The sequence below is a fragment of the Ahaetulla prasina genome, chromosome 2, assembly GCF_028640845.1.
Source record: "Ahaetulla prasina isolate Xishuangbanna chromosome 2, ASM2864084v1, whole genome shotgun sequence".
In the NCBI taxonomy this organism is placed as follows: Eukaryota; Metazoa; Chordata; class Lepidosauria; order Squamata; family Colubridae; genus Ahaetulla; species Ahaetulla prasina.
In genome coordinates, this window is record NC_080540.1 from 41,684,775 (window position 1) to 41,699,148 (window position 14,374).

General features: G+C 39.7%; 1 protein-coding gene across 5 annotated transcripts in view; it reads right to left on the bottom strand.

The window, feature by feature from the left end:
- EOGT (EGF domain specific O-linked N-acetylglucosamine transferase) overlaps positions 1-14,374 on the bottom strand; it is a 95,500-nt gene that overhangs the window by 36,771 nt on the left and 44,355 nt on the right. For 2 of the 5 annotated variants that reach the window (XR_009153199.1, XM_058166814.1), the window contains exon 17: positions 14,119-14,265. Coding sequence is in view for 4 of the 5 variants with exons in the window: in XM_058166814.1 (XP_058022797.1) it covers positions 14,119-14,265 (147 nt within the window). In the remaining variant the exon portion in view is untranslated. Of the gene's footprint in view, positions 1-2,746; positions 14,266-14,374 lie in introns of those variants that run through there. The other 3 variants (XM_058166815.1, XM_058166816.1, XM_058166817.1) reach the window with 2 other exon arrangements.

The following is a 14,374-nucleotide window of genomic DNA, read 5'->3' on the forward strand; positions in this document are numbered from 1 at the left end:
AGTCCTAGTGGACAATCACTTAAATATGAGCCAGCAGTGTGCTGCAGCTGGCAAAAAAGCCAACACAGTTCTAGACTGCATAAACAGGGATAGAAGCAAGATCACATGAAGTGTTAATACAACTTTATAATGCCTTGGTAAGGCCACACTTGGAATACTACATCCAATTTTGGTCGCCACGATGTAAAAAAGATGTTGAGACTCTAGAAAGAGTGGAGAGAAGAGCAACAAATATGACTAGGGGACTCGATGATAAAATATATAAAGAACAGCTGATGGAACTGGATATGTCTAGTTTGATGAAAAGAAAGACTGGGGTGACAGGATAGCAGTGTTCCAATATCTCAGGGGCTGCCACAAAGAAGAGGGATTCAGGTTAGTCTCCAAAGCACCTGAAGGCAGGACAAAAAGCATTGGATGGAAACTAATCAAGGAGAGAAGCAACCTAGAACTAAGGAGAAATTTCCTGACAGTTAGAACAATTAATCAATGGAACGACTTGCCTCCAGAAGTTGTGACTGCTCCAACACTGGAAGTTTTTAAGAAGAGATTAGGTAACCATTTGTCTGAAGTGGTGTAGAGTTTCCTGCCTAAGCAGGGGGTTGAACTAGAAGACCTCCAAGGTCCCTTCCAACTCTGTTATTCTATTCTATTCTAAAAAAAAATTCTTGCATCCATTCTGCCAGTCAGGAACTCGAGAGATGATGCTAAGCAGAGGCCTTCATAGACAGCTGCAATGCATACCCTCCCAATTATGTCTGTATTATCAGTGCATGTATTATATGGGTTGAAATAATAGAATAGAATAGAATAGAATAGAATAGAATAGAATAGAATAGAATTGTATTGGCCAAGTGTGATTGGACACGCATGGAATTTGACTTGGTGCATTCTATTGCATGCAGTTGCTCCAACTAGCTCACATAGGCGCTAAAACACAATAAATTACAGCTCATTTCAATGGATCCGAGTTTTACTTGATTTTGACAGGGACAAAATGGCAAATCTGGGTTATTTTATTCTGGGACTGCTTTACCTATTCCTGCCAAGGGTGAAATCATGAAGATTAAGGAGTATTTGTTTACAACAAGCAGCAACAAAACCATCTCAAGACTTTGCTGTCAAGGTGGGAAAAAAATCCTACTCTACATAGATGTCTCACATCAAAGACTGGTCAAAACAGAATATAATCATTTATTGACTACAAATAAATGTTTTTTAAAATTCTACTTAATCACTTTTATAAGTCAATTTTATAGTAGTTATGGCACCAGGCCAGAAATTGGGAGACTGGGAATTCTAGTTCTATCTTAGGCATGAAGCCTGTTGGGTGATCCATGGCCATTTGTTTTCTCTCAGGCTTAGGAAGGAGGCAATGTCAAATCCCTGCCTAAAATCTTGCTGAGATAACTGCAGAAACCGAGTCCAGAAATTCACCGGAAGTCAAGACTGATTTGAAGGCCAACCCCTCCAAAAGTTATATGGGAATATAATGTTTAGTGTATTCTGCACTATCCAATTCTTCCTTGCCAGGCCTCTGGTGAAACCACTGCCACTAAACCAGATTGAATTGGAACAGGTTAATTAAAATCATTTCACTCAGTTCTCCTGATTAGGACAACCTGCCCTACCTTCTGCTCCAGTAGTGGGGTTCAAATCCTGTCACTACTAATTTGCTTATGGGCACGTGCGCATGGGCGCGCGTGCAACACTTCTGTGCATTTGAAGAGACATCCAGGGGGTGGGGTGGGCAAAGTCTCCTGCTGCCTGCCGCTACCAGTTCTCCTGAACCGGGGCAAACTGAGAGCAACCCACCACTGTTCTGCTCATGGAACAATGTGAAAACATAACTTGGAAAGTTTCACACCTGCATAGAGCAGCCAAGTCAACTGATACAGATGCCCAATGTCTATTTGATTGCACTTCTGTTTGCTGCTTCCTCCCCGCCCCCCTTTTGCAATGCCTTTCTCAACCTTTTCACTTGAACCTACAGTTTGAATAGGAAACGATAGTAGCCTTGCTTGAATCAGTAATCATTCCTTCTCTTGCCTCCAGCTGCCTAGCTTAGTGTGGAAATCCCCACTGCAGTTATAATCAGAATGGCCTTTAATTACGACTGTCAGAGCCAGCATGTTTCTTTTTCTTCTCCTCTATAATCTAAAGCGTGCCTGTTAATCAGGTCCAGAATCATTGGATTGGGTTTATGATAATGAACCCTGACAAACAGCCCTAGTGGAATATCAGCTCTGGGCACAAGCCTTCAGTCCTGAGCATCATCCAACCACCTACATAGATGCCTATACAAACAAGTCAGTAGCCAAACCTGTTTGTTTGCTTTATGGGCGCAATAATAAGAGATGGAATCTGCTGATTGAGGAAGTAAAGGTTTAGTAACTTAGATTTGGCTGACCAAAGTATTAAGTCTGATAGGTTAGAATGTTATCCTGTATATACAGAATAGAATAAATGACAACAGATGAGTCTTTGGTGCTCTCTGAATTTGTTTACTTTCTTGCAGACATTTCATGACCCAAACTAGGTAACATTATCCGTGCTAATGACTCATTTCAACCCTGAGCTAGAGATATTTTCTTGTATTGATACAGAATTGGAAGGGACCTTAGAGATCTTCTGGCCCAGGGGTCTCCAACCTTAGTCACTTTAAGACTTGTGGACTTCAACTCCCAGAGTTCCTCAGCCAGCAAAGCTGGCTGATGAATTCTGGGAGTTGAAGTCCACAAGTCTTAAAGTAACCAAGGTTGGAGACCCCTGTTCTAATCCAACTCTTGCTCAGGCAGGAAACTATACCATTTCCTTAATGACTGCCCTGTTTAAAGTCTGTTCAAAGTTATGCTTCTGAAAAAGTAATTTTACAACCGGGTTCTCAGACTTGCGAATATCGAAGCATCCCACAGTCTTGATCAATCATTGCACACTTCACAGCTGGCTTCCAATAAGCAAAGTCAATGGCTTGCAGTAAAATTGTGAGTCATGATCATGTGACATCTTAATACCCACAGGTGATTCACTTTGGTGAATGCAAAGCTGTAAGTCCGGCATGGTCATGTGAGGTTTGCTTAACAACAGAGTTGCCAATCCTAATTGTGGTCATTAAAGGTAAAGGTAAAGGTTCCCCTCGCACATACGTGCTAGTCGTTGCCGACTCTAGGGGGCGGTGCTCATCTCCGTTTCAAAGCCGAAGAGCCAGCGCTGTCCGAAGACATCTCCGTGGTCATGTGGCCGGCATGACTCAACGCCAAAGGCGCACGGAACGCTGTTACCTTCCCACCAAGGTCATTAAGTGAGCACTATTAATAGTACATTTTCTTATTGTGATTCACTGAGACCTGGTTTAGCATGGAGAAACAAAGCAGTAGATCATTTTACAAAATAAAGTTATAAGATGTCCCTTATTTCCTTCTGTCAGAAAGTGCTGGCACCCTTCAGCAACAGAGTGCTTTGCGCCAGAGAACACAGTCAGAAGGAATATAATAATTGACGGAATTATTACATTGCCTGGCATCATATTATTTCGTAAAGTAGAAGAAGAAAATCCTGCATGTGCAGCCATTCTCATCCCCATCACGATAAACTTGTCTGAGGACAGAAATGGAAAGGTTAGCACTTGATCTGATTGTCAGCTAATCTATTTAACCTATTCCATGGAAAGACAAACAATTTAAGCTGTGGCCATCCAAGGATGACACAACTGCCTTTTTTTACTAGTAAGTGACCCTTTCTGCTTTGTAACCTGCAGCATTTGGAGCTTAACTATGATTTGTTTTGTGTTTAAAGAAGGAATGGCTATGATTAAACTGGTTGGAATCTCAAGTTAGGCTGAACAGCCAGTGGACTTATCATGAACAGTTAAGTATCAGTAGCGAGGAATGTAACACATACACGCACATATACATTACCCTGGCATAAGATACATTTCCTTATGACAATTATTGGAGTATAATTCTTCATTCTTCAAGACAATTGAATTGAATTGAACTGAGTTGAATTGAATTGAATTGAATGCTTTATTTGTCCAAGTGTGATTAGACACACAAGAAATTTATCTCCATTGCAGAAGCTCTCAATGTACATGCAAACCAAATGTACATCAAAAGCAACAAGTAACGAAAAAGGGCCACACTGGATAATAGAATAGAATAGAATAGAATTATTTTTTTTATTGGCCAAGTGTGATTGGACACACAAGGAATTTGTCTTGGTGCATATGCTCTCGGTGTACATTAAAAAAAAAGATACGTTTATCAAGGTACAACATTTGCAACACAAATAATGGTCAATATATCAGTAAAATAGTTTTGTGGGAAGCCATGTGACTGGACGCTAAAACATATGAAGAATGATTGCAGGAATTGGATATTGGATATGTCTGGTAATTGGATATATCTGGTATGGGTATAAAAAGGACAAAGGGTGTCATGAGAATAGTCTCCCAATATCTAAGGGGTTATAAGAAAGAAGAGGGGGGAGGGGGTCAACCTATTTTCCAAAGCACCTGAAGGCAGGACAAGAAGCAATGGATGGAAACTAACCAAGGAGAGAACCAATCCAGAACTAAGGATAAATTTCCTGACAGTGAGAACAATTAATCAATGGAACAACTGGCCTTCTGAAGTTGTGGATGCTCCATCAGTGGAGGTTTTTAAGAAGAAGACAACCGTTGGTCCGAAATGGTATAGGATAGGGTCTCCTGCTTGAGCACAGGGTTGGACTACAAGATCTCCAAGGTCCCTTCCAACTGTTATTCTGTTACGATTTGCAGAACTTAGAGACATGGAAACAGGGGAATTCCATCGTGAGCCCATCTGCTACAGGAGTACTATAAGAACGATGCTAACTGACCACGGATCAACTCTGCAGCTAGGAAAGGCTGAAGTAATTGTATTAAATCTACTTCCATGCCAGTCTTATTGCTGGTCTTAAGTCCAGCGTCATCCTGCAGTTCTAAACTTCTATGAAAGGTTGAGTTGTCATGTGAAGATTTAATCACATGCTACATGGGATTCACCCAGTGGTGTATGCGTGGTGATTGGGTTTTCTTTTAACCAGGTAAAAGCATCTTTCTTAAATGCCGTTCACTACTAATTGCTCTCTTTAAAGCAGGGGTCTCCAACCTTGGCAACTTTAAGACTTGTGGACTTCAACTCCCAGAGTTCCTCAGCCAGCTTTGCTGGCTCAGGAATTCTGGGAGTTGAAGTCCACAAGTCTTAAAGTCTTAAAGGTTGGAGATCCCTGCTTTAAAGCACCAAGAGACAATAAATTGTCTTTATGTGCTCCTCTGCTTTGGAGGTGCCTCACAAATGTCTCCCAGCACAGAACATCCAACACTTAATGTTTTCAGTTGGCCATATCTTCTTCTGCCGCCATTTGGGCAGTATTTCGTGACAGAGATTATTAGAGGTATTTAAAATCCCAAATCTACAGTTAGTTTTTAAAAGGCCACCTATTCCTTGTATAGATTTTTACCAGACTATTCGTAAGTGCCTGGGAACAAAGCTCCCTCCTCTCAAAACCACACAGGGATAAAAGTTTCTTTTGGGACAGTGTTTTAAAAACTGAGAATTATTACAACGCATAAAACTAATGGTCGACTAAAATATGTGGAATTGTCCCCATTCATATTTCTATATGAAATTATGAACTCAGTCCTTCTACATTGGGTGTACAAGCTCCAGGAAAAGTGTCTCCAATGGTCACACCAATTTTAACAGTGCAATGTTAAAATCACATAATAACAAAGTTGGAAGACACCTTGGAGATCTCCTAGTCCCGTGATGGCGAACCTAAGACACGTGTGCCACAGGTGGCACGCGGAGCCATATCTGTGGGCACGCAAGCGTTGCCCTAACTCAGCTTCAGAGTGCATGAGTGCACTGGCCAGCTGATTTTCGGGCCTTCCAGGCCCACCAGAAGTCAGGAAACAGGCTATTTCTATCCTCTGGAGAGCCTCGGGGCCGGGGGGTGGGGGAAGGCTGGAGAAAACCTTTTTTTCTTTTTAAATGTGGACAGTGGAGCATACAGACATCGGAAAGCAAGAATTAAGAAGGAATGGTAAGGAAGCAAATCTAAATTCCTTTGCCTTTCAAAACACGTTAGAGGTTAGCTTGTACTGGGCTGCAGCTGAAGACTTCTCTGAAAGTCCTTTTATATTGCATCTGCTTTAATTCCAAGTTCTGGAAATTAGTGGCATTTTGTTTCATTGCTTACAGGCTATATTTCTTCTTATCATTTGTTGACTTTCATTTGACTTTTTCAGTGGAAATATTCTCTTTGTGCTAGGAGGGTTTCATCCTGCACAGAAAAACTGCATTATAAATGAACTGTGATTGAGGAGTGGGTATCTATTCAAAACAATTTCATTGCTAATGATTTTCTACTTTCCTATTCACCCATTAGTAAAACAGAAGGCAAATTTATTCAAACTGCCCTCTTCAAAACATTCTGCTTTGTAAATGGCTTCCATTAGCATTGCAAATTCTGATCCTTTAGGTCCTGGGGTTACTAACTAGCTTAGGATACGGAAGGTTAAAGTATTTAAGACAGTTACATGCACTGTTTATCAATACACTAGAATCTGCATTGCATGTGCATGATGTCTATAAGCTATATGAATTGGCACATTTTTATCCTAGTGCACGGGGATATATGAGAAACTTGGTAATATGTCTTAAAATTATAATTAATTTAATCTTTCGGATGGATCCAAAACATAGACAGCTATAGGGATCTGATATTCACACTGAATATGCTTTGGCCGGCGTGCTAAGCCATCTTAATGTTTGCAAATGTAAACAAGTAAATCTGCCACATAGACTCTTAAATATTTTTGTGTCTGTGGAAAAGAAATTTTATGTTTTGAGGTTGACTGCTTGCTTACAGGCATTTCAATACTCACCTAGGAAATATCATCAGTGTATGGGTTTTCTGTCTGTTTATATTAGTGGTGGGTTTCAAAAAATTTCGCTACCGGTTCGGTGGGAGGGGGCATATGACTGAGTGGGCATGTCCAACTGATGTCACTCACAGCACTCAGTCACATGACCCCTCCCCACCTAGCCATACCCGCAGGAAAAAGTTGGAAAATTTTTGGTATTTCCACCTATCTACCTCCGCCCTCCCTTCGCCAGTCGCCCCCGTTTCCCCTCCTTTAGTGGCCCCAGACCTAGCCCTGCTTCCTCCCCCACCATCGCCTCTTTGTTCAGGCTGCTTACCTTCCGCGACGGCTGGTCCAGAGTCCAGAAGGCAAGCTGACCAGAGTTTTTGGCGGCCCCCAACCAGCTGCCGCTGCTGGAAAGTAGCTAACAAAGAACCCTCCCTGAGAGCCATTTTGTGGCTGAGGTGGTTGGCCGCAGGCCGCCAAAAAGTACCGGAGGTCGCAGAAAAAGCTGCTGCCGTCGCCATGTTCTTCACACATGCGCATCCCATTGGACTTACAAGGCAATGGGATGCACATGCACAAAGAACATGGCAGTGACAAACATGGCAGGCGAGGCGAGCGAGCAGCAACCAGGGGACTGGTTTGGGATGTGGCCAGCCGACCATCTCTACCAGTTTGGCGACCTTGGCCAAATTTCTGCCAACAGTTCGCGCGAACTGACTGAAAACCACTTCTGGTTTAAATGCAGTAGCATGCCTTGTCAATTTTTCTGGGGATTGGTCTGTTATTCATTTATATAACTCAAGATGGTGAACATATTCAACACACCTGCCTTTTATTTTCCCCAAAACGGCAACCCTGTGAGGTAGGTTTGGCTGAGAGAGAGTGACAGGATTACAGATTTTGGACTCCTGCTTTCTAGCCTGAGGATTTAATGACTAGATCAGAGTGGCTCTATTTCTTTTTCCTATGCTTACCTTGGACATAGGATAAGATCAGCAGCATAGATAACTGTTGACTTGTATGACATATTTAACCATGTCAAGTACCAAACTAGCAGCAGCAATAATGTGCTAAATTTGAAAGGGAGGGTGTCCTTTGGCTTAATTATATAAACCAGGATAATCTGGTTAATTGTTTGCATATTACATAAGCAGGAAATATATTAATTTGGTAACCGGATTAAAAATGTTTAACAAACAACTAGCAAGTTGTCACCTGATCAGCAGCATACATGATATCCATAATGATATATACTAATTGAGTAAGGATTTAATTTGAGGAATCTGCAGACATTAGAGGATTGGGGAAATTTTGAGTATCGGTATTTCTAAGGAACCAGACTCTTTGTTATCATCAAGCTTAATTTGAAAAACTGAGCCTAATTTATTTAATTAGGAGGATCCTCATTAATGTTTTAATCGTGCTTCGGTCATTTCATACAAAAGAGAGGTACATCACATTATCTCAAATTCTATTTATATCTACTAGCTAAATACTATTGTGGGATGTCTTGATTGGATGAAATTAGATTTTTTTTTTTAGCCCAAATTTTTTCCCTATATCTTCTCCTGCTTTTAATGGAGAAATCTATGTACGTGTGGCAGAACTGAAGAGCTTCACAATGTCACATGGCTATCACAAATATGGGAAAGGATACCTCAGAAATGAAGAATTAATGACAGAGTTATAGCATAACAATATGGTTTTGGGAGACATCACTAAAGTCAAATATAGTTGTCACTGATATGTCATAGATGACTAGACTTTTTACCCATCGGAACGCCTCAGAAGTCAGTTTTCCCCAAGACTTAGAAAAAGCTTTAATCTGACAGCTCAATCTATATGTGGAAAAGCAAAACCCACCATTTTCTATAGTTTATGAAGATCCAGATGCGCTTATCACAGAAAAGACACATCTGAAATGCCGAGTCTCTTTAGTCAAGGTTAACATTTGCCCAGAAGGCAAATAATGTATTGTTTGGAAAAAAGCCTGCTCGCTGCATCAAGATGTGCAGAGGTTAAATGTAACAAACTATCATCACCGAACATCTGCTTACAGGGACGGTTCCAATTAAAACAAACATTTTAATCTGCAGCTAAAATACATTAAACTGCTTGTTTGTACGTTTTATTGTTGACATTTTTATAGTGCTGTGGAATTATGTTTGTACGCCACCTGGAGGACCTAGTTGATAAAAAGAGGGGATTATAAAACTTTTGCATGTTGGATCTACCCTTTCGAGTAGATCCATTGAAATAAATGGAAATCAATTTGTCGTGATTAACTTAAGCTCGGTTGATTTCATTGAATTCAATCTAGATATAATTAAGCCTAGACCCAACCCATAATAATTAAATGACTCTGTTAGTGTGCTCACATCTAATTATAAGTGAATATTGGAGTTTCTAAACTATACTTGTAGATCCTAAATTTCATTCTCCAGAGCATTTGAATTATCATTCTTAACCTGACAGTATTTTGGCACCATCTAGTGGCTATTAAATATTGAAAAAAATGATAAAGGAGCCTGCAAATAGATTACACACCATAAAATATATATAAAATAACTGCATAGTGCATACACTCTATTGCATGAAACACATTGGACTGCGAATAGTACACCTCCTTACAACTTTTTAAAGTCACTCTCCCTAATGGATGGATGAGCATGTAGAGAAAGCAAAATCTCACACTGAAACCTTTTTTTCCCCCCAAAGAAATTGCTTTATCAAAAAATAAAAAATGCTCAAAGATCAAAAGCTAGGGTTTTATTTAAAAAGTCAATAGCAAAAGGCTGTTCAGGAATAAAACAAAAACCAATTCAGAAACTGGTGGCATAGGACAAAGCTTTTCAAATGAATAAGAAATAGTTTACTCGCCTTTAAAATTAAACACAATTCTTCTCAATCTGTATTCAAAGATAAAATGAACTGTTCCAGTCCTCAAAAATCCTTGTTCTTTTCAAGTGAATGGCTTCATACATTTTGAAATACCTGCACATAAGTAACTGGAGTGCATGGAGCAACATTTCATAACAGAGTGATAATATAAAAAAACAATGTGTAGGTCACTGTTCTCTATGTATTGATTATAGCCTCCCAAAATATTTTCAGGCAATACTTTACATTATTGTATCACATTATTATCAACATGCATTCATCACCTACTATTACACTGTAGAAATGTAGTTTTGGAATTATGACAGAGAGATATGCAATTACTAGACAATTTATGAAACAGCCCTATAAGCTTTTGTGGGGAGTATTTCCAACGAATCTAACGCGAGTCCTAAGCCTGGCATTATATAGCCATGTCACTGCACCCACTCTTCGTTTAGCAACTAGCCTGGTTAGTGACCATTTGCAAATAGGATGGCAATAATTCATTTTCCAATCAGTGTCCATATTTATGACTAAATTTTGTGCACCTAACAACAATGCACACTGGAAAGAGTAACACTGGTGTACTTTAGCTGTAAGAGAGAACTTTATTTTAATGTGATCTTCACAGTAGGCCTCTCTCTTTCTCTATCAGGTGTTCACTCAGCAATCATTTCACTTAACAACCTGATTGTTAAAATGAAAGTCTTTCGCTAAACAGAGAGTGGACGGAGAAAGCCTCCAACTTGCCCAAATATCTAAGTTATTCTTCCAGTGCCTATCCAGTTCCCATTTCAGTACAGGTTTCATTCAGATCCATATATATACATGTATCACCAAATGCTACATCCAGATTTTGACGTTTGTCATGAAACTACCCATGGACAAAATATTACATTCCCACTTGATGTTCATGAAAGAAGCAAGTTTTTGTCATGTTTACGTAGTGCAGGGGTGTCCAAACTTGGCAACTTTAAGACTTGTGGACTTCAACTCCCAGAATTCCTCAGCCAGCAAAGCTGGGAGTTGAAGTCCACAAGTCTTAAAGTCGCCAAGTTTGGACACCCCTGCTGTAGTGTATATTGGAGGCGGTATCCCTTTCAGAGCTGCATGCAAAGAAATTTCATTTTAATGCATGTCGATTAGTGTGACAGTAAAGTTATTCTAAGTCTAACAAAAGTTATTCTAATTACTATAATATGAATATTAGTTTTCGCCAAGCCTTTCCTCACACTAGGAATGATGAACTAATCTCCAAACTCATCAGTACAGTCTTCCATTTCTCTTCACTATTTTGGGACAGTAATAGGTTCCAGCTCACTTTGCTTTCTTTGATTCTATTTCTTAGCAGATAATTAACCGTCAGTGCTGGACAGCAAACGGGGCTCTTGACCGTGTGCTGCCCACTTAGTTATTAAGATGACCATTCAAAGTCAGTGTATCTTTCCAAGACAGACTCCAAAGCTTTAATCTGATGACAGATGAGAATGCATTAAGGATCCTAATGCTTTTCCAATAATTAAGGAATAAATGTTTGCTCCAGAGGAAAAATGGTTGCAGAACATACATTTTTAAACCCTGGCACATCTGATAATAAATATTTACAGTGATCTGACATGATGTATAAATGTCCATTCACAAATAAATGCCTATATTTTACAAAGTAAATTTCCCTTTGATTTTTTTTTTTCCAAAGGAAAACACTTCGATACTGGTTGACATGTATTTTTTCCCCCCTTTTTAAGATGTGGTCTGTGTACAATTTTCAAGTTTTTTTTTCCCAACCAATTTCCTCAGTCTAAGAAGGAAAGGCAAATCTTCATAATCCAGCCCGTTTCAAAAGTCTTCAGTTCCCTTTTGCGGTGAATCTCCTTATAAGAGTCCATAGGCTGCTCTTTTTTATCCGCTCCTATAAACACAACAGCCAATAGGGCCACTCTCTAAACAATTGCTTTTGATTATTTGAAAAGGGGTCAATAATATCAATCATTATGTATCATCCAAATATTTATGCTTGTCTACTTTTGCATACAAATAAGGAGGAGTCCTTTTTGCCAAGGGCGGAACACCCTAAATGAAGGTTGCAAGCATTCCAGCTACACACAGTGCAAATTAGAATCAATATCATTCTTATGCTTTTTTTTTGTCCTATACTCTCAATGGCAAGGGATAAAATTAATTCTAGTCAACTTTAGTATTGTGGTTATTTTCATATGAAATAAGAAGAAATTTAGTAACAAGAAACTATCCTATCCTAGTCCCATTTGGACTTTTGGAAGGTGCATCGCAATTAAATGAAAAATAGCCAATGATGTACATTCAGGAGTGTCAAACTCGCAGCGTCACGGTGGTGACATGTGATGTGTTGAGACTTTTCCCCCTTTCGCTAAACCGGGTGTGGGCGTGGCCAGCGCGTGATGCATCCGGCCTGTGAGTTTGACAGCCCTGATGTGCATTCATGGAAAATTATTTAGGAAATACTATTCAATTGTATACAATTGTATACATTCTCCCTCTCCCCTCCCACCCCAAAAAAACCCCACTGAACCATTTGGGCAGTTGTTTAAAACAATGGTAACAAAAGTTTAAATAGGACGTACATAATGTTGAGGGTTAGACAAAGTTAGAATGATTGTAGCATGGTTATCAAGCTAAATCAAGATTAAAAAGAGTGAAAATTTTGTCCAAGTAAGAAAAATATACAAAGTAATATTTAAGATGAATAAATTGCTAAGATAAACACAGTAAAATAACAATAGCAATAGCACTTAGACTTATATACCGCTTCATAATGCTTTTATGGTCCTCTCTAAGCAGTTTACAGAGTCAACATAATTGCCCCCAACAATCTGGGTCCTCATTTTACCCACCTCGGAAGGATGGAAGGCTGAGTTAACCTTGAGCCTGGTGAGATTCGATGTGCCAAACTGCTGGCAGCTGGTGATCAGTAGAAGTAGCCTGCAGTACTTCATTCTAACCACTGCGTCACCACGGCTCATAATCTCATGGAGAAAACTTTTACAGTAACAAATTAAAATATTTCATCCATACAGCTGCTATCCCATGTGTAATGGAGCATGTACACCCATAAGGAAGCAAACAAGAGGAATGATTAATGAGTAAAACTAAATGTGCAGGTAGTCCTCAGTTAACAATGGCAATTGGGACCAATAACTTTGTCATGAAGTGACAATGACTACACTGACCTATGACAACAGTTCCAGCAGCTCTAGTTGCCATTAGAAGAACCTTCCATTATGTCATGTGATCGCTATTTGCGACCTCCTGCTGGCTTCCCCATTGCCTTTGCTTGTTCGAAGCTAGCAGCGGGAGTTGCAAATAATGGCCATGTGACCACAGGATGCTGCAACCATTGTAATTGCAAGCCAGTTTCCAAGTGCCTGAATCAGGATCACAAGACTATGGGGACACTACGATGGCCACAACTTTGAGGACCAGGCACAAGTCTCCTCATTCAGCCCTGTCATAACTTTGAATGGTTGCTGAATAAATGGCCATTAACCAAGGATTACATGTATAATGACAGTATAATGTGAAATGCATATAGCAATAGAAACAAAAACATGGATAAGCATATTTCAGAGAGACACTTCTCTTGTAATTAAAAATGAAGTCAGAGTGCCAGATTGGGATTGCACTGCTGATTAGGACTGGGGCCCTCTGTGAATTTCATGCCAAAATCCCCCTCCCTCAGCTGTGATTTGCTCCTTTAAAAAAAGTGTAACATTTAAGCAAGTCACACCTAAGCTGCATTATCAACCTGATTTCTTGGCTTTTCCATTACACACAAAAAAAATACTGACTAGATGCAGCTCAGCTGGATTTTCATTTCCAGATCACTGTCAGTCCTGAGGAAGGAAGGAAGGAAGGAAGGAAGGAAGGAAGGAAGGAAGGAAGGAAGGAAGGAAGGAAGGAAGGAAGGAGATAACACGGCTGCAAGGTCTTGCTACATGTCACAAAAAGAAGCAGGGGGGAAAAGGGTCCAGTGTGCTTATCTTTCACTTCACTGCTCTGGAGCAATGAGGCTGACAATCCTAAAATAAATAGGAAGATTATAGTGCAAACATGGTCACCTTAATAAATAGATCATGCATAATGCAAATTCCTCAAGTAAATTAGGACAGGGATTGTCAGTAAGAAAGTAATAATACAGAAATAACATGCTTGGAGGGAGACATTATATATGACTCCTGCCCATTTAACCTTTTTCACTTCTCCCTCTTCAAACAGGTTCATAATTCATGATTCTACTTCAAAAGAGCCGACATTCTGAATACTCTAGTATTTAAAAACTCTGCAAAGGAGGCCAATTATCTGACCTAGAATTCATCATGTTTTCTCCTAAATGGCCATTTGGAGTGTTGTGACACATGATCAGCTGCCAACAGAACCAGACGGACAAATTCTTCCACATCGAAGGCGTAATTTGTAAATTTTGGATGTTTTCCTAATGTCGGGTGATGCCCCTGAAGAAATAGAAGTTAAAATTATTTTAAGGAAGCATGGAGGTAAAACTAGCATATTGAGTAATTATTATAATTCATAATAGCTGATTTATTGATCCACCCCAAAACT